The sequence below is a fragment of the Populus alba genome, chromosome 1 (genome assembly GCF_005239225.2).
Source record: "Populus alba chromosome 1, ASM523922v2, whole genome shotgun sequence".
In the NCBI taxonomy this organism is placed as follows: domain Eukaryota; kingdom Viridiplantae; phylum Streptophyta; class Magnoliopsida; order Malpighiales; family Salicaceae; genus Populus; species Populus alba.
In genome coordinates this window covers 41,229,434-41,253,013 of record NC_133284.1, presented here as the reverse complement: position 1 = coordinate 41,253,013, position 23,580 = coordinate 41,229,434, and the positions used below count along the sequence as shown (strand labels likewise).

The 23,580-nt window shown below is 31.6% G+C and overlaps 3 protein-coding genes across 3 annotated transcripts; 1 reads left to right on the top strand and 2 right to left on the bottom strand.

Annotated features, from left to right (window-relative positions):
- Positions 1-4,644: 4,644 nt before the first annotated feature.
- On the bottom strand, positions 4,645-9,845 carry LOC118056891 (mitochondrial import inner membrane translocase subunit TIM50). Its single transcript, XM_035069310.2, has 10 exons — positions 9,408-9,845; positions 9,181-9,269; positions 8,943-8,979; positions 8,305-8,366; positions 8,100-8,213; positions 7,712-7,816; positions 7,517-7,615; positions 5,782-5,953; positions 5,304-5,406; positions 4,645-5,149 (listed from the first exon to the last, which is right to left on the bottom strand). Exons 1-10 carry the CDS (start codon positions 9,661-9,663, stop codon positions 5,104-5,106), a joined length of 1,083 nt encoding a protein of 360 aa, XP_034925201.1. The 5' UTR covers positions 9,664-9,845; the 3' UTR covers positions 4,645-5,103.
- A 6,151-nt stretch (positions 9,846-15,996) lies between these two features.
- LOC118056892 (zinc transporter 11) lies at positions 15,997-18,217 on the top strand. Its single transcript, XM_035069312.2, has 3 exons — positions 15,997-16,629; positions 17,226-17,281; positions 17,414-18,217. The coding sequence occupies exons 1-3, from the start codon at positions 16,158-16,160 to the stop codon at positions 17,936-17,938; spliced, it is 1,053 nt and encodes a 350-aa protein (XP_034925203.1). The 5' UTR covers positions 15,997-16,157; the 3' UTR covers positions 17,939-18,217.
- Positions 18,218-18,256: 39 nt separating this feature from the next.
- On the bottom strand, positions 18,257-22,587 carry LOC118056893 (uncharacterized). The gene is made up of 6 exons (XM_035069313.2): positions 22,164-22,587; positions 20,987-21,329; positions 19,272-19,356; positions 18,971-19,057; positions 18,627-18,869; positions 18,257-18,533 (listed from the first exon to the last, which is right to left on the bottom strand). The coding sequence occupies exons 1-6, from the start codon at positions 22,298-22,300 to the stop codon at positions 18,457-18,459; spliced, it is 972 nt and encodes a 323-aa protein (XP_034925204.1). The 5' UTR covers positions 22,301-22,587; the 3' UTR covers positions 18,257-18,456.
- Between the last annotated feature and the right edge of the window lie 993 nt (positions 22,588-23,580).

Genomic DNA, 23,580 nt, shown 5'->3' with positions numbered 1-23,580 from the left:
ATTTTCCAAGTGGCTCCCACTAATAAATTTGAAGGGCGTTATTAAGCCGGGGTTGGTGCTTATTTAAGGAGCCATCGTGCTACTTATAGTGATGTATGATAAGGACCAAAATTCAGAGTTAATAGATAATAAATTAGAGGGTTAATGTCACATTTTATCCTTTTATTCTTTAAATTAGATGTTAAAAATTAAGAAAAAATAATAAAATTACAGCGAAATGGTGTATACTTTACCTGGTATTTTTATTTTAATTTCTCTAATATTATTCTCTTAATTTAATTTTATAATAGTAATATTAATGTAAGGATGAAAGGCTTACCATGTTCCAACGTTTTTAATTGTAGTTATCATGTTCTTGTACAGTGTTCAATTCTCTATTATATGTTTTTGTTATCAAATGTTTTCGGTCGAATTTGAAAAAATTGTATTTTCCATTTAAAAAATGTCATTAATAATATCATTTCTTAATTCCGTGAAAAAAAATTTAAAATTTTAGTGATTGGGTAATTTCTTAAAACTTTTGAATAATTTTGAGTAATTTTTTTATTTAAATCCTTGTATAACTAGAGGATTTCTTATATGAAAAATATTATTTTATATGTCAAAGAATCAATTCAACCCAAAAACTTAAGTTATTAGATTAGGTCTTAAGATATGATTTATATTATTCTCTAAAACACCATCTCAAGTAAAAGCCCTTTGGGCTTGAAACTTGCACATGTCCCTATTATTTTATGCTTAATTTTTATTAAATAAATTGGTATGGTGAGATTCAAATTCGTGACTGCTTGGTCATCAAGGTTCTGATACCATGCTAAAGAACCAATTCAACCTAAAAATTCAAGCTATTTGATAAAATCTCAAAATATAATTTATATTATTTTCTAATATTATCAATTTGGATGAAAAACATAAGCGCAAGGAACATGTTTTTCATCACTATCTAGATGAAGAACATCTAGATAGTAGCATTTGAAATATGTATATTTTTTAATTTAATTTATTTTTTGTATTTTTTTCTTTTGAATACTTGTATTCATAAAATATGGTTAATTAAATATTTTTGTTAGTTTTATTATCAAAATATTGATGTGATAGTTAACTCATTGATGTATCCGGTATCCTAGGAATTTATAAATATCACTGTTTTTTTTAAAGTTTTTTTATTTAAAAATATATCAAAATAATATATTTTTTATTTTTAAAAAAATTATTTTTAATATTAACACATTAAAATGATCTGAAAATAAAAAATATATATATTAACTTAAAACAAAGAAAAAAAAAAATTCAAAATTTTTTAAAAACCGTTTTTAAAAGCAAAAAACAAATAGAACTTGATGATCTGTGGCTTTTTCACTTGTAGTTTTGTTGATCTCTTACTGTAGTTTTCCAGCGTGAAGAATTACTGCAAACATAGCAAGATGAGTCCCTAACGCGACAGTTTGCTGTTAGCGGAAGATTGTAGGTTTCCTGGGTGGAAATGATGTTCAAATCACCAATTTTACTGGAAAGGAACCTGACATGAATTTTATAGTATGAAAATATGAATTTTAGAACTTAAAAGACTTGGTAGGAGAGAGGTGCATCAACGAGGGTAGGGTCTAGCGACAAGGGAAAATATGAAAACACGAAGATGTTTCTGTACCTATTGTCCTCTCAGGCATTCCTGCATGTGGCTGGCAGGCAATGGATTCTCTTTCCACATCTGTTCTTCTCCATGGCGTCTCTCTCTGCTCATATTTCAATTTCTGCAATTACTGTCTTGGCTGCCTGTGTGGCAAGTCTACAGTTCAGTGATAGCATCTACATCTGTTTCTCTCTGCTTGCAATCAAGTGAAGTTGATCGGAGATAATTTAAGCTCAATGTAACTGAGAAAGCAATAGACAGACACCATTCTTTTATGCAGTGGCACATAAGACATCATCTTCAGCTGTACACACTGTCTTATTTATAATTTCAATCACCATATATCCCTAATGTTGATTTCCTTTCTATCGTTATTATATGTCCGAACAACAGCCATGAGAAATTAAATTCCATGAAAACAGACCGGAATACATGCTGATTTGTGTTTAAAACGTTCATGATGATTGATGAACTATAAGAGATAAGAGAGAGGTTTTACTTTAGCGTTTTTAGTGTTCATTGCTGTTAATCTTTTTGAAAATCTTCAATTTGATTTTTGAATTTTTATTTTGTACAATTGAGTTTTTTTAGTCCAAATTAAAGCTCAGTTGCATACTTGTTTGGCAGGGAAGGTTGGATTGAAAAACAAAGAACTAAATGTTAAAAAAAATTAATTTTGATACCAAACTTTATTTTATTTATTTTTCAGTATTTTTTTTCTTGTGGGGGGATAGAGAGGAGGCTGCATGATTCCCACGTCGAGAGAGAAAATTATTGTTGCTGATGATTTCGACCATTAAAATGATCTATTTTTATATCAAATAATTTCATATGATAATAATAAGAGTTAAGAATGATGCAAGAGTTAATTTATGAAAATTATAATTCTTTCACAGTTTCTAATTCAAACTTGAGTCATAGAAAAATTCATATGATGAGAAGACTTAAATCATAAAGGTTTTATGAAAAATTATCTTGAAGTTTCTTTATATATAAAGGTTGTATCATAAATTAAAGTACTATATTTGGGAAGAATAGATTTCTGACATCCTATTTTTTGATGAGGGAATATTCTTCTTTAAAGAGTCACCACCTAGTATTATGGTTATTAGGAACTCGAATTAGTCAATAAAGATTCTATGATACAAGACTAGTTACGTAAAAGAAAAGATATTATCACCCCTTAAACGCCCTACCTAAAGCAGGTTGCATTGCTGATCTTTGTCATTGATTGCTAACATTTTTTTATTGGTTTATACTATGATGATTTGCGTGTAATATTCCTGACAACTAACTCAAACTTGAGTCATAGAAAAATCCATATGATAAGAAGAGTTAAATCATAAAGATTTTATGAAAAATTATCTTGAAGTTTCCTTATATATAAAGGTTGTATCATAAATTAAAGTTTGAAGTTGATGAATTAAAGACATGTTGTTACTTCATGAATAAGTTGGCTACAATGTTATATTTGAAATATTTATTTTTTTGGCATGGTTGAGTTCAATTTTTGACAGCTAACTAAAGGATGAGTTTTTCACAATTAAAAAGGATTAACGTGGGGCATTTTCTTCATTATTTTTTGTATAATTATTTTTATTGTATTATTTATTTAATTATTAAGATTTTCCAAGTTTTAAGAAGTTTAAGAAGAGTCCAAGATGCAATTTAATAAATCAACATAACTTTTAATTCAACTATTGGAGTAATATAAAATTTTGATAAAAAAAAATTAAAAATCTTGTTTTCTGTTGGGTTAAAATTTCATGATGACCGAAAATCGGGAAAAGCCTTCAAATAAGAACCGGAAGTTATTGTGTGGAAATGTTTTCTTTGCCAAGTTGTATTTGTATTATTTTTTTTTATTTAACTTAAAATTTTTAATTTTATTAATATTTTACAAGTTAAAAACATAATACTAAATGAATTTTATTAATTAGATAAGTTTTAATTAATAATCATATCATCTAGAACTAATATAAATGGAAATATATAGTTTATTTTGAGAATATTTACATGAAAAACTTTTATAAAATATCAAAGATTTTTCTTTTCTCTATTTCTTCTACATGTTAGGGCTGTAAATCTAAAACTTAAAAATCTTAATTTTTATTCACGTCAGTAGGGAAAAAAAACATATATCACCATTGTAATGAAATTTAATTCACTATTTTATATAACATACTTATATACAATATTAAATATTTTGTTTTTGAAGAATTATATTTGAGAACCACCCCTAATGAGCTTTAGGGCGGTTCGTCGACTAGTATTGTTATAATCTCGTTTATAAATAATTATTATATGTATTTGTATACTTCCTATTTATTATACAAGAATATCGATGGATCTCACACCGTAAAAAAATAATTACCCCAATTTTTTTACAGCTTCATCGCAATTTCTTTTCTTTTTTTCTTCTACTTATTACCAATGTTTAATTTTATTTTTTTAGTGATTTAAATAAATAAAAATATGCCAAAAATAATATCAAAAATTAATAAAATAAATAAAATAAATAATATAATTTATCTTCTCGATGATGCATATTAAATTTAAATTCTTAATCAATTTGTATTTTTTTTCAAAAAATATTATTATATCACTAAATTTCATAATTTTATTAAAAAAATAGCTTAATTAAAAAATAATAAGAGTACAAATAATACAAAATCCAATTTTTATACTACCATAAATTTTTGAAAAACACAAAGAAAACCTTACAAGAATTAATCTAGTATTCATTATATATTGAATATAAATGGGTTTTAAATTGATATAAATATAAATAATTAACAGCATGTGTTTTAGTCAAGACTTTTCTCTTTCTTGAGCTTGTTATCAAATATCTAATCTTTACCTTGGAACAAACAGAGAGTTGCTCCCATTTTACTATTGCATACACAGATAAATAGATGGAAGATTGTTACGGACCTTTCTGTCAAGAGAGTTTTCCAGCAATTGAACAAAGGCACTTCAGGTACGTTATGTGAACTGATAAAATAGAAATGATAGAAATCAAGAGAAAGACATTTCATAACATCGACAGCAAATGGCTATCATGTCTTAATGGGCGTTCAATTTCTGGAAAAAAAAAATTAATAACAGAAGTAGCTAGATTTTGAAAGCCTAAATTGGCAAAAGGACTACAATTATTTCAGTGCTAGAAAATCAGTGGTATGCATCCAAGTGTTGCTACAGGGAAGAAGAAAAACTCAATGAATCTCAATCTGTTCAGTAATCTCGATAGTTTTGTAAGAAATCTGACTCCAAAAGCAGGGGATCAAAAATCACAAATTCTCATGTCAGACATTGAAGTTATGCAGGGAAATGAATTTCAACAATCCTTATCTCATTAAGAGGGAAACCGTTTTTAATGGAATGTGCTTTCAATATCTCCCAATAGCAATCTTCACTTTCATCTCCTTGTCTACCAAAAATTCATTTACTGTATCATACACTAACCCCGAGCCTCAACGATGCCAGATGCGACCTTGCTGCCTCTGTTCTTGCATTCGCCTGTATCATCATTTGAGCAAATCAAAATGCCGTTTAAATAAAATATTATTTCATGTACTCAATTTACTTCTCACATTGGTGTCTCAGCTTTCTCAGCACAGAATTTCACATTTCACAAATTCAACAAAAATAAAAGGACAAGAATGTTAAATACCTCTGATAATCTTTAGATCGCTCAAGGAACTCTTTTCCTACATCTTTTCTTTCATAAGATGCCAACACCTTTCTGATATCAGATGGACTGTTGCGAGCAACATCTGTGTGCAAACCAAAATGGGAATCCATTTTATAAAATATTAACAATAATAAAGAATTGAGGTGATGATTGAAACAAGGTAATAGCCTGGGTATTTACTCCAGGCTCAGTGTATAGAGATTGATAGATAAGAAAGTTCTGTAAAGGGAAGAACTGAAAGTATACTAGAGTCTCTGTGCTTCATAAAATAAACCAAATCCTATCAGTAACAGCAAGGGTTATAATATTTTGGCCTTCTTTATGGCTGTGCCTCTTCAAGACAAATGTTTATAACTTGTGTGCAATGAAATCTAAGAACACAACTGTTTCAATTCCACGAGGACAATCAAATGAACTGTTATATATTCATGCAAAAAGGAAATTCAACTTTACTTACACTCGAGAAAGGGAATGAGATCCAAAAGTGCTGTATCCAGTGGTACTTCACCCATTTCGTCGGTCTTAAATGCTTTAATTGGGACAGAGTTTTCTGGCTGAAGGCTATTTTCAAATGCATGGCCACTCACATAGAGAATTTTACCTGGATCCCTATTAAGTTTTGAAAGATCCTGCAAACAATAACTAACATCAAATACAGCTTTTCCATTTCACAAAAACACAGTAAAAATAACATTAAGAATAAAACACCACGGTGAAATAGAAATTATTGAAAATCTTTAGAGGCATTGCCACCATTACCAGCACACAGCAATATGAAAAGTATAATGTCAAATGGTAGAAAATTGGCTGATATGGTCTATGAGAATTATAAAGCTTCACTAAACCTTTCCAGACACAACAGTGCTACACTAGCTTTGTAAAACCCACAATGGTAGACTGTTTTTCACAAAATTAAAGCTAATGAGTTTAACCCCAGTCCAAATATCAGGCCCTAACTTCAGAGTGTTTCAGCTCTTATCCTCAAATTCATAGACCACTTAACAGCACCTCATATGTAGGTATATATCAGTTTCATTTATGATTCCATCCCAGAATCCAGCCCACCTGTAAACTTTTGCCGATGCCTAGAGCTTCACTTTTTTTCATCGCCTTTGTTTGGGGCTTCAGTTTATATCTAAATCTTATGAACCTAAGATAGAATTTCTAACTTTGATTTCCAATTTCATCCTTAGGGTGTGTTTTGGCATTGCAGTTCAAGAAATGCAGTTATAGGAGTAGTTAGCCAAAGATCCCCATTAATGCTTTGGCCAACAACAATTATAAACCCCATGAAATGTATTTGCATTCCAAATCACCATTTCAGGCACTCTTTATAACATCCACAAACTTAGCAGCTTCAACTCTAGGACATGAGAGTTTAATCAGAAATGGAAACTAACATCCCTGATTTGGAATGCTTCGTGTATGGAATGAATATGCCCTTATTTTAGATTGTAGACAAGACACTTTCTGGTTTACAGAAAGGCAAGCAGCATAACAGTACCAATTTTAACCAAGTAAACAAATCCAAATTACAGACTTTTTGGTGAAGTTCAATCATTACCATAACTCACAAATCAAGCAAACTTGAAATGAACGTGAAGAAAATCCTGTTTGCAAAACCTCTACATGTGCCCAACCAAATCAAGTTGATGAAGAATAAGGCAGAACTAAGAAATACATGCCAAGGTGAGTAGAATGCCAAAAGCCCCAAAACATACTGACAAACAAAATTTGAAATTCTGAGAAATGACTTCATAGACTTGGTTACAGAATTTTATCAAACTGACTCAGTTTTGCGGATAAGCATCTTCAATTAATTTAACAGAACATTCTAAAGAACGGTTATCAACTCCACTATAACAAAATCAAAACTAGATGCTTATATGTAATTCAGTAAGCAAAAACACACTGAGAACCATGCAATCATTCCAGCTGGATAAACATTAGAAGGACCTCTAATGCCATCATCAGGGCACATGCAGAGGAAAAATTTTAACTTCCAAACAGAGGGAGGAACAGCCATGGAAACAATCTTGTACAAGCTGCAAATGTCAAAGTAAAAACAAGAATAATGGCAAAAACTGAAAAACAAACCATCACCCTTAAATGAAAACTCTAAAAGGCACATAAAAGAAAAGAAACGGTGAAAATAAATGGTATGTTGAAAGCAATCAAATATAACAGATTACTCTATAATGCTTGCCATCCTGATACTTGGTAGCACTCCTTGATAGTCTATATCGTATAAAGTGGTTTGTATCCAACCTTTCAACAACAGGATCAACATACTGCAGAAGCCAGAAAAGGAAAATTCATAGTGAACGACTTCATGGATTATAAAGATTACCCAAAAATGGGAGACAGGGAAAGGGGAATTTTGTTACCATGCTCAGCTGGTCAGAATACACAACAATTTCATAGAACCGTCCAACATGTTGCAAGAAGTCATCTACTCCAGGTCGTTTGAATGTTCGCCAGCCTCTATCACGCTTCACGCGGAGGCACAGAGAATATTATCATTACAAATTCACCAGATACAAATGTTATGTGCATATACAAATAAGAAGTGGACTGCAAGCACATATAATTTTATACACTAAACGTACAGAGACAGAAAGGCTAAAGGAACATCTCATTCTAAATTGGTTACTTACCAGAATAGAAGTATCAAATGACTGGCATAATCATGCCAAAACTATCGTACAAGATTTAAGTTATCATGCAAACTCTGAAGACATGTTTGACACTACATACTTCCAGTAGAGGCCTTACCTTCCAATCACTATAAATTATTGTCTCATTAAGATCTAAAACTAGCGTAAAAACATGCTGCTCAGCAGGATGCAAATCAGGAAGAAGCTTTTCTGAGGCTGGTTCAGTAAAACCCTGCATGAAGCAAACAGAGTTCATTGTTTATAAAGGAAATGAAATGAAGATATAATGGAAATTATGAACTCATAACAATATTTGCACTCACTTTGACATGTTCTTCCAGCAGCCTCCTCATATCCAAGTAAAGTTCCACTGCTTTAGCAGGAACTGAAATATAATAGGCAGAAAATGATATTATTCTAATGCCAACAATTATCAACAGAGAACATATCTGCCACGTAGCAGCAAAGCAGGTGTGGAAGCATCACTAAATTACTGTTGAACAGCCCGTAAACATGCAAACCTAACTACCAAAAAAACATCATCCCTTCCATAGCTAGATTTGACGTGTATTTCAACATTCTAGAGGTGTGATATGTTTCTGCAATTGGCACGCGTTGATAACAGGAATAAAAAAAAAATCCAAGAATCAATCTTGAGATTTCAAACTATAAACTGGGGGGCAAAAATTAAGAGCTTTGATGAAAAGCAATTTGGTATTAGGTGGGGCTATGAGCACACCAAATTTATAGAGAGAGAGAATGAGATAGAGAGAAAAGTGGAGTGTCATTAACACTTAGAGGGGTGCTTAGAGCCCCATCCCTTGGCAGTCAACAGACAGTTGAGGATGGCAGAAAAAAGATCAAGCAAAGCATCACTGGCAACAGAATTCAGTAAAAACGCTTTTAATGGTAATACACTATGATTACCGATATAGATAGAAAATAATTCAGAGGACCACACCTGTCATTGCAGTGGAGTACAGCAAACCTTGATATTTCTGCGCAAGGGAATGATAAAGAAATCTCAATCATCTCTTTATGTCTCATTTGTTCAAATATTTTATATAGCAGCGGCACCCCAACATAAAATCAACTCAACTATGCCTAAAATCAATAATGCCGAACCTATCTTATAACACAGATGACATCAATTCAAAACAATCAAATTGAAAATAAAGTTATGAATCAAATAGAGTTACCTCAACATTGGACGCCTCATTACCAGCAGTATAGTTCACTGATTCTCGCAACGCTTTCGTCTTTTCCTCCACTTCATCCAAGCTGTATGCTGAAAGCAAGGGAGAAAAATAGAAATGAAAATCCCAACTAGACTCCTCCTTTTTCCTCCGCATTTAAGTTTTAAAATTAAGCAAGAAACTGAACAAAACCGGCAAATTAATATACATAGATATATAATAAAACAAACCGTAAGAAGCGTAGCCAGCAAAAGCAGTGGCTCCAGTGAGAGCTCCAGCAATTCCGTACATAAAGAAACTCCACGCCTTATTCTCCGAACCCCCGACAGCCTGCGCTGGTGCTTCCCCCGCCGCCGCAGATTGATCGGATGTAATTGATTGAGAAGAGATGGTGGATTCTTTGTTTGAACAAAAGAATCGGCGATTAGGTTTATTGGTTCTGGATGCGATAGATAAAATGCGAGATCGAAGCATTGTTGAAGCCATTCTGTCTTCTTCTTCTTCTTCTTCTCTTTGACTATTGTGCTTTTGGGTTTTCGGGGTTTAAATAGGGTTTTGGGTCTGCGTGGATTTTCCGAACGGAAAGATATACGGGGAGGCAGAGAGAGAGCAAATGCGGGTGTTTGGCTGGTTTCAAGGCTTCGAAGTATTACAGGTGTGTTTGGATGCCGATGCATTATGTGACCAGTCCGGGACAAAAAAACACTTATTTTCCAAAAGTTTTTTTTATATTTAAAAATATATTAGAATAATTTATTTATTTATTTATTTATTTATATTAAATCAAAACTATAAATATTAAAATATATATTAATTTAACATTTTTTCATGCTAAATATATTTTTTATAATATATTTATGCGGCGTCTAACGGCATTAGCTAAAATTCTAATCTTTGTATATATCCAATTTATTTTCTATTAACTTGATTATAAGACATTAGTTGCCATGCATGATCTTCGTACCCAAAACTATTATAGTTAAAATAACTTTAAACACCTCTGAAAACTATTGTACATGGGCTTTAATTCATTGTAGATAATAATAGTGGAATTATATTTTTGTCCTTAAAAAAACCATTCAAGTATGTCTTGCAGGGGTAGAATGGTATTATTGTTAGATTTATTTTTTATTTTATATTTGTTTGGGTATCTCATTCTTTCCATATTTTTTTTGCACAATTAAATTACTTGGTTATCTTTAAAAGAAAAAAAAAATTAAACTATTGCCCTTGGAATTAAAAAGTATTAGGTTTTGCTTTAGAGGCTGGCATTTTCATATTGGTTTTTTTTTGTAACTATCATATAGTTTCAGGGGTGATTTGATAATTTTTTTAATAAGCAACTAATTAGAAAAGAAAAGCTGGTGACGTGTTCACTAGCGAGTGCATAATTATTTTGTCTTCGAATGGCTCATGACAAGTAAAAACTAGCTTCCTTGGTGTTTTTCAATTCGCAACGACAAGGATTGGCTCTTTATACAGTGCGTGTTACTTAATTCCCAATGGTTTGGTGGAGATTAACTTTTGTTTTTCTTTTTTTTTTTTTTCTTTCTTCATTTTCATGCATGTCCTTTCAACATTTCATAATAACCCTTTAAGTTTTTTTTCCCATAGAATTTGGTATCTACTTTTTTAATTGCTAATTAGTTTAATGAATTGATTTTTTTTTCGATTTCATCCTCCATCAAATATTTTTTTCATTTTAAATTTAATTCTCATTTTTTTTATTTTTTTATTTTAATTTGGATAGCTTTTGGAATATATATATATAATTTCATCATCCTTTATTGCATTTACATATTAGATTTTATCCTCATTCTTTTGATTGATATTTTTTAACCTTGAAATTTTTTTTAAAATTTAATTTCTTTTTTATTCCATCTTTCAATCTTAAATTGAGCTTTTTGATTGACCTCGAATCTAGGATTTAACGGGTTATAAATTTGAGAGGTTAACCTAGGTTTAGGAGAATTGTCTAAGTTCATTTGTTTTTTTTTTTTTTAAGCTCGGGTATTTTATATTTTTTTAAAATAAATTGCTTGATATTTATTTTAAAAAATATATCATCCAATATATCATTATCTCCATTCATTTTATTATTATTTTTTTTAAGTTTAGAAAAAAAAATTAACCCACAAACATAGTGTAAAGTATTAAATCATTTATTTTTTTAATTTTTTCTTAAACTCATGTTTTTTCGGTTTTATACTTTGACATTTGATTTATTTGAGGACTGGCCTCTCTCTCTTTTTTTTTTTTTCTTTTTCATATGATTTCTCACTAATTTTAAAAAATAAAATGGGTTATCTTAGGCTTTTTTATTTATTGTTTATTATTATTTTTTTAATCATATTATTAGATCAACCCAAAAAAAAATCTTTTAAAAAAAATTAATTTTTAGATCCCAATCTCAAGGGTTTGTAAAGTTAACCAAACTTGACTTAGGTCTTTTTCTTCAACATAATTTTTTTTTTTGAATTTTTTTTTTTTTTTACTTCTATCCTTTTATATTTGATTATTTTTGTGATTTTTATTAGTTTTTTTTTTAAGTTATTTATATTTCATGTACCAGGTGAAGGTAATCTAGAATGAATTTATTTATCCACATATCTTTATTTATTTTATAAAACTGGGCCACGGCGTAGCTCGGAGAAGCCTAGAAACTAAAGATGATATAACATATGGATGATAAAAAAGAATGAAGACGTTGTGGGCTTAATCAACATAGAAAAGGCCACGAAGCTTTGATCAAGATAATTCGAAGAGTATAAGAACCAAACATATGCAAAAACCCGTTTTTTATACTCTCAAATCATTTCATCCCTTAACACTTCCAGTTTTCAACTTGGAATCAAACACGATCTATTTGTAATAAATTGCATGGGCTGTTATCGTTGCCATTCGAACTCAAGTAACTCAACAAGCAAAGGTCAGAGGTCAAGGTCTACCGAGGGTGTTTGGGAGTGTGGTAGCGGTTGCTTTTCAAATAGCTTTTCGTGCTGAAAAGTATGCAAATAATATTTTTTTATTTTTTAAAAATCATTTTTATATCAGCACATCAAAACGATCTAAAAAGTACAAACCGCATTCAATTTTAGCAAAAAAAAAAAAAATTAAAATTTTTCGAAAAGCAAGTTCAACCTCAATACCAAACACCCTAGCCTGGGCAGAGCTAGCATAGAAAGGGCAGGTTTAAACCAGTAGAAATCAAAACCCTAGAGAAGTCCAAGAAGAAAAAAAGTAACCGAACAGTGTTTAATTTGGACGATGTTTTGATAGTGTGAACGTAGTGAGACCTCTGTGTCTTTGCTTCGTTGTCAATGGAGTTTGCAATTAATGTGAATGGTTTCTGCATCAGGAGGATTAGGACCTTTGATTGGCTGCACTCCACAATCCATAGCCGACGACTTGGAGTGTGGAAAATGAAAGTCTTTCTGGCCTGTACCAGCTCCAGCTTACCGGCGACGCTAATTCTAGTGGGGCCTGACCCTCCCTTCCTCTCTCTCTCTCCAAGATTTCTTCATCTGAATGTGAACAATTGGACCGAGGAAATTTTAGTTCGACAACGAAATGTAGGACAAGTTAAAAACCTTGGACAAGCGTTTCTAAAAATTTAATTTTTTTTTGTTAAAAAATAATTGTTTTTATATGTTTTAGATCACTTTAATACATTGATTTAAAAATAATTTTTAAAAAATAAAAAAATTTATTTTAATGTATTTTCAGCATAAAAAACAATCGTAACCAGACTTTCAAATAACCACTAAGAACTATGCATATGACATTATCAATTTTGTTTGAGTTTTACTATAACAAGAATTTCATGTTATCCAATCATATATTAGTTTTTTATGTTATTTTGATATATTTATAAATAAAAAAATATTTTAAAAAACAATTATTACTACACTCGCAAATATCATCTAAATTATCGTTGTTTTTTTTTTTTTTAAGTCGCGTATGATAATACTATCATTTTGTTTGATTTTCAGTAACAAGAATTCTATGCTACAAACATATATCAATCTCTTATGTTATTTTGATGTAAAAAATACTTTAAAAAATATTAATATTTTCTAAATTATAATTTTTTTTTTTAAGTCTTAAATGGGTTTTAAAAAAAAAATTATTGTCTTTTCAGATAATGAGCATGTACAAAGATATTAATTAAATTAGTAGCATCTTAGAAAAATGATGTATTTTCATCTACACTTATAAAAGTATTTAAAGTTTAATATTGTTAAAGGGTGGTGGTGTGCAACGTAAAATGCACGATATTGTTGGTTGTATTCATACAAACTTTACGTATTTGATAAGTCTTTATGTTTATTTTTATTGTTTATGATATTATTTTTTTTTATAAATATTTTTGTTTGAATTATTGTTTATGAAGTATATTAATTAAATATATATTAAATATAATTTTAGTTTGTTGTAAAAGTAGATAGATACATTACTCTTATTTAATAAAGCTAATGACACTCTTGAATTATTGTTTATGAAGTATATATATTAAATATAATTTTAGTTTGTTGTAAAAGTAGATAGATACATTACTCTTTTTTAATAAAGCTAATGACACTCTTGAATTATTGTTTATGAAGTATATTAATTAAATATATATTAAATATAATTTTAGTTTGTTGTAATAGTAGATAGATACATTACTCTTATTTAATAAAGCTAATGACACTCTTGAACTTGTTTTCATTAAACAAATACATATAATAATAATAATTTATAGTTGGATAATATTCATATAATCACAATAAATAACATATGTATTAAATTCAATGTTTCAGGAAAAAACCTTTGATAAATTACTTTTTTATTAATTAATAAATTTTTATCTTCCAAAATATTAATTTATAGAGGTTTTAGTATGGTTAGAAAAATCTAAGCACTTTTCACTTAGTGGTATAGTAAAATGATATTTTGAAAAAATTATTAATACTTGAATGACTAGAATTCTTTCAACGATTTAATATCTATTATAAGTATATATTAAGCAATTATATTTTAATATAATAAAAATAAAAACCTTTTATTTCTACTATAAATACAGACATATTGTGAATCCATGTTATTTCTTTTCTTGTTTTTTCTTCAATCTATTAGGCTAGTTGGGTTACATCAGATTTTTTTTTCAGTTTTTTTTTTAATTCGATCTGATTCTAGCCTCGGGTCGACCCGTTGAGCCTGGTCAAGTTTCAAAACTATGATGAAATTTCTTCCATCTAAATGCATTTTTTGTATTATATTGTTAACTACTTTGGGAAAGTTTTAATTATTTTGAAAAAAATATTAAGTTTTAATTATAAAAGTATTTTAAGTTTCAATATTGTTAAAGGGTGGTGGTGTACATCGTAAAATGCACGATATTGTTGGTTGTACTCACACAAACTTTATGTATTTGATAAGTTTTTATGTTTATTTTTATTGTTTATGATATTATATTTTTTTTTATAAATATTTTTGTTTGAATTATTGTTTATGAAGTATATTAATTAAATATATATTAAATATAATTTTAGTTTGTTGTAAAAGTAGATAGATACATTACTCTTATTTAATAAAGCTAATGACACTCTTGAACTTGTTTTCATTAAACAAATACATATAATAATAATAATAATAATAATAATTTATAGTTAGATAATATTCATATAATCACAATGAATAACATATGTATTAAATTCAATGTTTCAGGAAAAAACCTTTGATAAATTACTTTTTTATTAATTAATAAATTTTTATCTTCCAAAATATTAATTTATAGAGGTTTTAGTATCGTTAGAAAAAATCTAAGCACTTTTCACTTAGTGGTATAGTAAAATGATATTTTGAAAAAATTATTAATACTTTTTGGATGACTAGAATTCTTTCAACATTTAATATCTATTATAAATATATATTAAGCAATTATATTTTAATATAATAAAAATAAAAACCTTTTATTTATACTATAAATACAGACATATTGTGAATCCATGTTATTTCTTTTCTTGTTTTTTCTTTAATTTATCGGGCCAGTTAGGTCACACCGGGTTTTTTTTTTAGTTTTTTTAATCCGATCCAGTTCTAGCCTCGGGTTGACCCGTCGAGCCGGGCCAAGTTTCAAAACTATGATGAAATTTCTTCCATCTAAATGCATTTTTTGTATCACATTTTTAACTACTTTGGGAAAGTTTTAATTATTTTGAAAAAAATATTAAGTTAAATATTTTTTAATGTGTTTTTAGTAATTCTAATACGTTGATGTTATAAATAAATAAAATCTAAAAACAATTATTTATATATAATTTTAAACAAGAAAAACCCCTACACTTATCAAAAACACATTTCATTCCTATAGATTCATTTCTGGCATGCCTTTCTGTGTTTTAAAAGAGTTCTTCAAAAAATTTAATTTTTTTTATTTTTTTATTAATTTTAAATTAAAATATTTTTAATATTTTTATATCATTTTAATGTACTGATATTAAAAATAATTTTTTAAAAATAAAAAAAGTATTAATATATATATATATATCTATTTTACTATAAAAAATTATTTAAAAAATAATTATAATTATACTCTTAAACAAACTCAAGATAAAAACATTACCTTAATAGAGGAATCATTTTCTATAGTGGAAAAACTGGTACCACAGCGCAGCCCTCAAACATGATTTTCTGTGGAGTCCATCCAATAATCATGGTAGAGAGAGGAGAAGGCACCAAGAACTAAAAATAAGAAAAGGGTTGAGTAAAAAATGGAGTTAGAAGACTTTTCAAGGGTAAAAGATGACCTGTTTTGTAGTACTTTGTCCTCTCAAGTACTATACTAGAAATTTATTCATTTCTTTGCAGTACAAGCTTCTACCACACCAACTGTGTCCTACATAACCTTGTACTATTTTACATGTCATTTCCTCGACAAATGCTAATCTTTGTTTAGTCGAGGCTACGTTTTAGAGGTGTCCATTATTTCTTGCCCAATGTCTCGCTCTCTCTTCGTCCTCTCTCTCCTCCTCTCTCTCCTCCTTCTGACAGCCGGGCACAGTGGCCACGGCGACGACGGAGACGGCGACGGCGACGCCAATCACGTTGACACCCCAAAAATTAATCTGCGTTCGACATCCTTAATCCTGGTTAAGATATGGTGCTTGATATTGATCTTTATTGGCACTTTCATTGGTGGGGTGTCCCCCTATTTTTTGAAGTGGAACGAGGGGTTCTTGGTGTTAGGGACTCAGTTTGCTAGCGGTGTGTTTCTGGGGACTGCTTTGATGCACTTCTTGAGCGATGCAAATGAGACCTTTGAGGATTTGACAGAAAAGGAGTACCCTTTTGCTTTCATGTTGGCCTGTGCTGGTTATTTGCTGACTATGCTTGCGGATTCTATCATTTCTCATGTTTATAGCAAAGATGTGGTCAGCCAGGCTAATGGTGGCGATGTAGAGCTTCAAGGTATGTAAAATCCCTACAGCATCTGCTTCTTTAATGTTTTTTATATTCACCTACTACGTGTTTTATTGAGAAAAATATTGTAGTCTAATTTCGTGACATGTTCTTGTGAAGACTGTGCACTGAAATCAATTCCTTTGTGTTTTTGTTTTTTTGAAATTGCTATCATGCCTAGCTAGTAAATAAAGAAAATAAAAAAAAAATTTAGAATTAGGGTTTTGTACTTTAGGCGTTGATTTCCATTTTGAAAGATTAAAGTGCAGAGAGTTTGTGCTTATGATGATGTAAAGCCATGGTTGATGTATTTTGGTTTTCTTTGCAATGATGGTGGAAAGTGATGAATTTTCATCTACCTTCCTCTGTTGGTGGAGTTTGATCAAACACTTTGTATTAAAAAAGTACTTAGTCTCCGTTGACGCGCCACTAATCTAGAATACTTTTATTGCTGAAAAGAAAAGGAAAAAGAAAACAATGATCAAATGACCATACATCCCCCAACATGTCCAAAATCTGGTGATGCGAACTTCGTCTCTTGGCTACGTTCTTAGAGAATGGAGAGTGATACATTCGTTTCGTTCTCCTTCTTTTTGATATTGCAGGGGGTGGTCTGCAGGGAAAAAGAAGCCACACCAGCAGTTCCCAGTCACATTTTCAGGTGGAAATTATACTTGTGATACTTACAGCTTTAGTCGATGCTAACAGTTTTCTGTGTTAAGTTATGCACAAGCTCCTTTATTGGAACAAAAACTTTTACTAATATTTTTCTTGATGAATTGTGCCTTGAAAGATGCACAATGGTACAGATGCTGCCTCTGCAAAATCCAAACTCGCCACTACCAGTTCATTTGGGGATAGCATTTTGTTAATATTTGCGTTGTGTTTCCACTCTGTCTTCGAGGGCATTGCAATAGGAGTTGCAGAGACAAAAGCCGATGCCTGGAAAGCTTTATGGACAATCACTTTGCATAAGATATTTGCAGCAATCGCAATGGGTATAGCTCTCCTTCGAATGATCCCAGATCGCCCCTTTGTATCATGTGTTGCCTATGCTTTCGCATTTGCCATTTCGAGTCCAGTTGGCGTGGCCATTGGGATTATAATAGATGCCACAACTCAGGGTCCTGTGGCAGACTGGATCTTTGCCATATCAATGGGACTGGCATGTGGTGTGTTCATCTACGTATCAATTAACCATCTTTCAACCAAGGGTTACTGCCCCCTGAGACCAGTTTTAGCTGATACACCACTTTACAAGTTCTTGGCCGTGTCGTTGGGTATCGGTGTAATTGCTGTTGTGATGATATGGGACTGAAAACAAAGGAGGGAAGATGCCTACTTGGATGTCTGCTGTTGTCCTGTTGGAAGGCTGCTGTTTTTTGCTCCACATGAGTGCAGAGCATAGGTGGTAGAATACAAGCTCTGTCACAAGCTATTACTAGGAAAAACTATGTATTGCCAGATTGGCAGGACACAATCTATAGGTACAAGCATCATTAAAGATTTTTGATGGTGTGGATCTACCCTTCAATGTATAATGATTCAGGTAATAGATTCATAATCCAATACATGGATTGAAAGGGTCAATATTATAGTGGAACTTGAGTACAGCATGCATTATTTGACACAAAAGTAGAGACAGAAATGCAAACTCTTAACGTCTCAAGAACAGAACCAACTATTTGAAATCTCTTAGCGTCAAAAGAAAAATAACATCGGCCTAAATGGGTGTCATGCAAAGTATAATTATCAGATAGAGAGAAAGAAAAGTTAAAAACTGGTCAAATTTAAAGCAGGGGGGTAAATACATCATGATAATTTATCCCCAGCGCTCTAAAGGTCGGTGTGAAGAACTTTTTCCAGGCAAATAGAAACAATGACCGGACCAGCCAAATCCCCAAGAGCACAACCTGCATGCAAACTTTGTGAATTAGATCACAGGAATCATTTGATACTATGTCATGGTACCCAGAAAATAAAATGGATTGAGCAAGCTTGCTTACCAATCCACTGACCCCTTGAAGGACGAAAAAGAGTGGCACCAACCCCAGCACCAATGGAAGCAAAAACTAGCGATGCACCGCACCTGATAGTGACTCCAGTAACCTTCTTCCCAAGAATTTTAACTTGTTCAGATTTGTCAACATCATTGCTTTCTTCTTCAGGCTTTGTTAAATGAGAGAAGAATCGGTAAATTTCAATACCAACTTGGACAAGCCATGATGCTGCAACCCCTAAAAAGTGTCCTGCTTACACATAGAAAAAGGAAGCACGAAAATTATAAAAAGAAATGAAAACGAAAAGGAGGTCAGGTTGGAAGTGTGAATGTTTGCATAATGATTTTAACCTCTGAAAGTTGATCTGCAAACTCTGAAGAAGTAAACCATAGTGGGCATTCCTCTTTCAGCCTTGCGGATGGCTGATTTAGGAACATCTGATATATTTATAAACTCCATCAGTTGTTCAGAATATATAATAAAAAGCATGGTAGCTAGGGAAGGGGAAGTTAAAATTACTATTCTATAATATTCTTCATAAAGAAACCAGAAGTATCTCACTTCTTCAGTCAATACTTAATTTTAGAAGCTTTACATTTGTTAGGTGAATGGGAAGAATATCACATTAGTCACATCATGGAGAGAAGATACCTTTCAGAAGTTTCCATGCCATCCGCTGTGAAATGTGATGGGCAGCAAATCTTTCTAAAATGCGTCTTGTAGTAACAACAGTAGTCTGAGATCAAAGGCAAAAAAAAAAAAAAAATTAGTAGAAAACCTAGTCTTTGAACACTTTGAAAACAGTAAGACGAGCAACTAAAACAGCTGAACTTCTACAGTCCATTCACATATCAGTCTGAGGCAAAATATATTTCAAAGCTAGTTTTTTTTTTTTGTTGTTCCTTGGGAGGTCTATTTCAAAATATATTTGCATGGGCAATGGATGGCAATGCCTGGTGTCGCTCCACTCAATCCGTTGTGCAAGGCATATTGACATTGCTGTCAAAGACTCCATACATTATTTTCTGAAGGTGGCTACCAAATAATATTTGTATAGCATTATCAATATGATAGACTAAATGTTAAAGAGGAGTGTAGTGAAAAAAACATAATGATTATAAGGGAGTAACTTAGATCCCTCCAGAGCACCAGTTTGTTTAAATCTAGCAATGCAGGCTTACTGAAGAATGATAATTGGGCGAAAAAATTAAGCCAGGAAGGAAAACACCTAAAATCCACAATCCCTTCGTTTACTTGCAAGAGCAGTAAACAACTCAAATATTGAAGAAGCACTATTAGAATGCTGTCCACAGCTGACAAGTTTTTTTATTATTAAGTCATAACACAGATGTAAGAGCATTTAGAATAACTGAGCAGGAACAGGAAAAGCCCCTGTTCACTATAGCTAATCAAGAAGATGGTAAAGACTACGAAAAATATTCCATAATTATGCCTGAAATGACATAGGCCCCATATGGGATTCAAGTGGCCACCCACCCAGCCACTGCAGTCCCACGGTGAATTTGGTCCTTTTGCAAAAGCACAATAACATGCTAATTATTACAAGGTGGAGCTACAAGTTCAAAATGACTACCATTATGTTCTCATAAAACAAGCATTATAATAATAAGCAATTCATTTCAGGGTAGAGCAACAAGCTCAATCCTTAAAGTAGAAAAAGCAAAATATCAAACATCTGCATATGAATTCATGAATGTGGATAACTGTGGACAGTTCAATTTGATGGCCACCGCATTCAGAAAACCATTATCATTTCAAGGTTAGATTTCTAAACTCAGTCCATCCAACTAAGCTCAGTGCTAAATTAGTTGGGAACTTCATTCAATTTTGCAATGGTCATTTCAGATAAGAATATTTTGATTTATAATAACTCATAAAAGGACACAGTGTGTTTAACTCCTATATGAAGTATGAGCAGGCTGCTCCACAGACTGGAACTTGATGCAGTCACTGAGCGTAGGACAAGAAAATGTTGAAATACATGCTATTTGGAAACATCTCTCTTTATAGTGATCATGCCCTTCAACAAGGTTAATACTATTAGGAAACATCTTTCTTTATAGTAATCATGCCCTTCAACAATGTTGAAATACTACCCAGGAACTTGCGCAACAATTTAATTCACTAATGACTCGAATAAAGAGTGCTTTTATTTAGTGATACTAAAGCAAGAAATTAGAATTTGGTATTTAAACCACTAACGCTGATAAGCATGCTTATAGTCCCAGATTTACAATGAAATAATTTTAAATAAAGGAGAAGCAGGACTTAGTGATGGGAAATTTGCAGCACAAAACCTACTAAAATAGATAGAGTGGGAAGCCCAACAAAAGTATACAACTCACCTCACGAATAATTTGCTTCACTGATTTTTGGAAGGGAACAACCAAGTCTACACGTTGCACTTCATGAGCATCCTGAAGGAAGTCATCATCATCCTCTTCTGTATTAGTACTAGGCTCCAGAAGAGGTAAATAGAACATCAAAAATGATCTCAAGGATGTCATAGCAAGTTGCTTCCATTCAAAAGCTGAAAACAGAGGTTTCAACTCAATATAATACTCCTTGGTAGTGTATTTCAGAGAGCCTTTCTGAAAAATATCTGCAGATGCTCTTCGTATACTAGAAATATAGTCACCAGACAATGCCGCACCAGCATCACAGTAAGCAACTGGTATCATGGGTTGACTGCCATGGCCATTAAGAAGGTCAATGTGAGGTAAAAGCAAACCCAATGACATAAACATACTTTTACAAGTAATATAAGAAATAAAAATAGCTGGTTTCAAATAAGAAACATAAGAGAATAATATCAAATCATCACTGGTAGAACTCCCTACTATAGCTTTAAAACAATCTCTTGACAACAAAAGCAAGTGTGTACTTCCAAGTTCCAACCTCCAATTCCCTCCACCTAACTTATATTCCCTTTTCTTCTACATGAAAATGATGCAACCCTGTGTTGGTATAAGTATGAACTGCTGAGAAATTTATGCTATATGCTAAAATTTTAAAACACAACCAGTTTCATTGATTCAAGAAAGAAAGAAAAGGACGATGGCAGACGCATTAACTTGAGCAGTAAACTAAATTCATGGAACAAGTGTCCCGCTCACTCCAGAACATCAATTTATAAGCTTGTTCATGGCTCCAAAAAATTCCACAATTTAGGACAATTTTAAGAGGATGATAAGTGCCGGATCAATCAATAAAAATGGAGTAGCTCATTCTGAAACAATGTTGTTCATCTTAGAGTGTGAGGATGTATGTATTAAAAACCGTAAAAGGTTCAAATCCTACTCTCCAACTATTAAAAATATCGTCATCAAACAACAATTCTGCTACAGCTGGGCGAGCAAGCGAAGGGATGCATAAAGCAAAAGAAGGCAGTAAAATCACGTGATGTGATGGAAACCCCCAATACATGAAATTGAATCCACGTGAAAGCAAACGAGTGAGAACAAAAATCAGGGGTGATATATAGAAGAAATATAGAAAAGAAGCAAAGAGATTAGAGAATACCCGAACAAGAACCTAGAAGCAAAAGGGACGGCGGAGGCCGCGATGGAGGCGGCGGCGGCAGAGGCTGAGAAGTGGGTTGGATAAGAAGAAGGGTTTTTCCTTGACAACAGATCTAATACTATTGCTATGCCCGCCATTGTGAAGAAATTAGGAGGAGGATGTTCGGTTTTTTTTTTTTTTTTCTATTTAATGTAAACTTGTTAATTAAGCAGCAGAGCAAATGAGAGATTTAATTAATTTTATGGGGGAGAAAGTGAAGGATCATAAAAACTGAAGATTGTGTCTTTCCTTTTCCTGGGGAGAAAGAGAAGAGAAAGTAAGAGTGTGTGTGTGTGTGTGTGTGTGTGTGTTGACTGGCTACTGATTTATTGGCGAGGAGAGGGAGGAAGGGAAAGAGGGACACTGCTTATGCTTGGCCAGTGTACAACAAAAACAGCAGCAACGACACGGTACTAATTTTAGAACGTGTTGCTAAAAATTTATTTATTTTATTTAAAATTAATTTTTTAATATTTTTAAACCATTTTAATTATTAATATAAAAAAATAGAAAATAAATAAAAAATAAAAAAATTACTTTAATATATTTTTAAATAAAAAAATTACTATTACCATACAAACACAAACACGTGTTTAATATTTATTTGTTAGAAATAAAGCTATTTTTATTTAATATTAATATTAATATTAACTCACTTTTATATTTGATTGATTTTATTATGAATTATGTTATAGTAATGATATTTTCACCCTGAACTTAATAATTATTTTAATAAAAAAATATATAGATTTACGTATGTAAGTTTAAGAAATTAAAGATCATTTAATAATTAATATAAATAAAATCACGAATTCCTAGACAACTTAGTTGTTTTATAGTTCTTGTTTTAAATATTTATTAGCATAAGTAATTAAAAGAATATAATAGTTTAGTATAGTTGATGAATCAAGTTTTTATAAGTGTATTTTTATAAAAAAAAATATTGGATCGAGAAAGATTTACAAATATAAAATTTTAGGAAAACAAGCATGTTCCTGTGAAGACGCGTTAGGTCTAGCCCTAGCTAGACTCGACACTCTAGGCTTGACAGTGTGCCAAGTCCTAGGACGCAGTGCTTGGCAGTGTGCAAAACCTCGAGAAAGCTAGGTTTGGTGCTAGCTAGATCTAGACGTAATTGGGCTTTGTAGTGTGCAAAACCTTGAGCATGCTAGGTTTGATGTCAACCACACCTGGACACGATTAGGTTTGACAGTGTGCCGAGCTCTAAGAAAGCTAGGTCTCGTGCAAACCATACCTATACGCGTTTGGGCTTGGCAGTATGCAAAGCCTTTGGCACACTGGGTATGATAGTGTGCCAAGGCTCAGACACATCTAAAGGAATGACCATCCTCCTACGACATGCCCATAAGAATATTCA

What these genes read in the sequence shown, in the direction of transcription:
- LOC118056892 (XM_035069312.2), top strand. Translation starts at nt 16,158, where the DNA reads ATGTCTCGCTCTCTCTTCGTCCTCTCTCTCCTCCTCTCTCTCCTCCTT. An exon ending in TGGCGATGTAGAGCTTCAAG is followed by an intron (nt 16,630 to 17,225) that starts GTATGTAAAATC and finishes TTGATATTGCAG; the next exon opens with GGGGTGGTCTGCAGGGAAAA. An exon ending in GTTCCCAGTCACATTTTCAG is followed by an intron (nt 17,282 to 17,413) that starts GTGGAAATTATA and finishes GTGCCTTGAAAG; the next exon opens with ATGCACAATGGTACAGATGC.
- LOC118056891 (XM_035069310.2), bottom strand. Translation starts at nt 9,663, where the DNA reads ATGGCTTCAACAATGCTTCGATCTCGCATTTTATCTATCGCATCCAGA. An exon ending in TGCTGGAAGAACATGTCAAA is followed by an intron (nt 8,214 to 8,304) that starts GTGAGTGCAAAT and finishes TGCTTCATGCAG; the next exon opens with GGTTTTACTGAACCAGCCTC. An exon ending in AGGATGGCAAGCATTATAGA is followed by an intron (nt 5,954 to 7,516) that starts GTAATCTGTTAT and finishes TATTGTTTGCAG; the next exon opens with GATCTTTCAAAACTTAATAG.
- LOC118056893 (XM_035069313.2), bottom strand. Translation starts at nt 22,300, where the DNA reads ATGGCGGGCATAGCAATAGTATTAGATCTGTTGTCAAGGAAAAACCCT. An exon ending in GCTTCTAGGTTCTTGTTCGG is followed by an intron (nt 21,330 to 22,163) that starts GTATTCTCTAAT and finishes TGGCCATGGCAG; the next exon opens with TCAACCCATGATACCAGTTG. An exon ending in GGCATGGAAACTTCTGAAAG is followed by an intron (nt 19,058 to 19,271) that starts GTATCTTCTCTC and finishes TAAATATATCAG; the next exon opens with ATGTTCCTAAATCAGCCATC.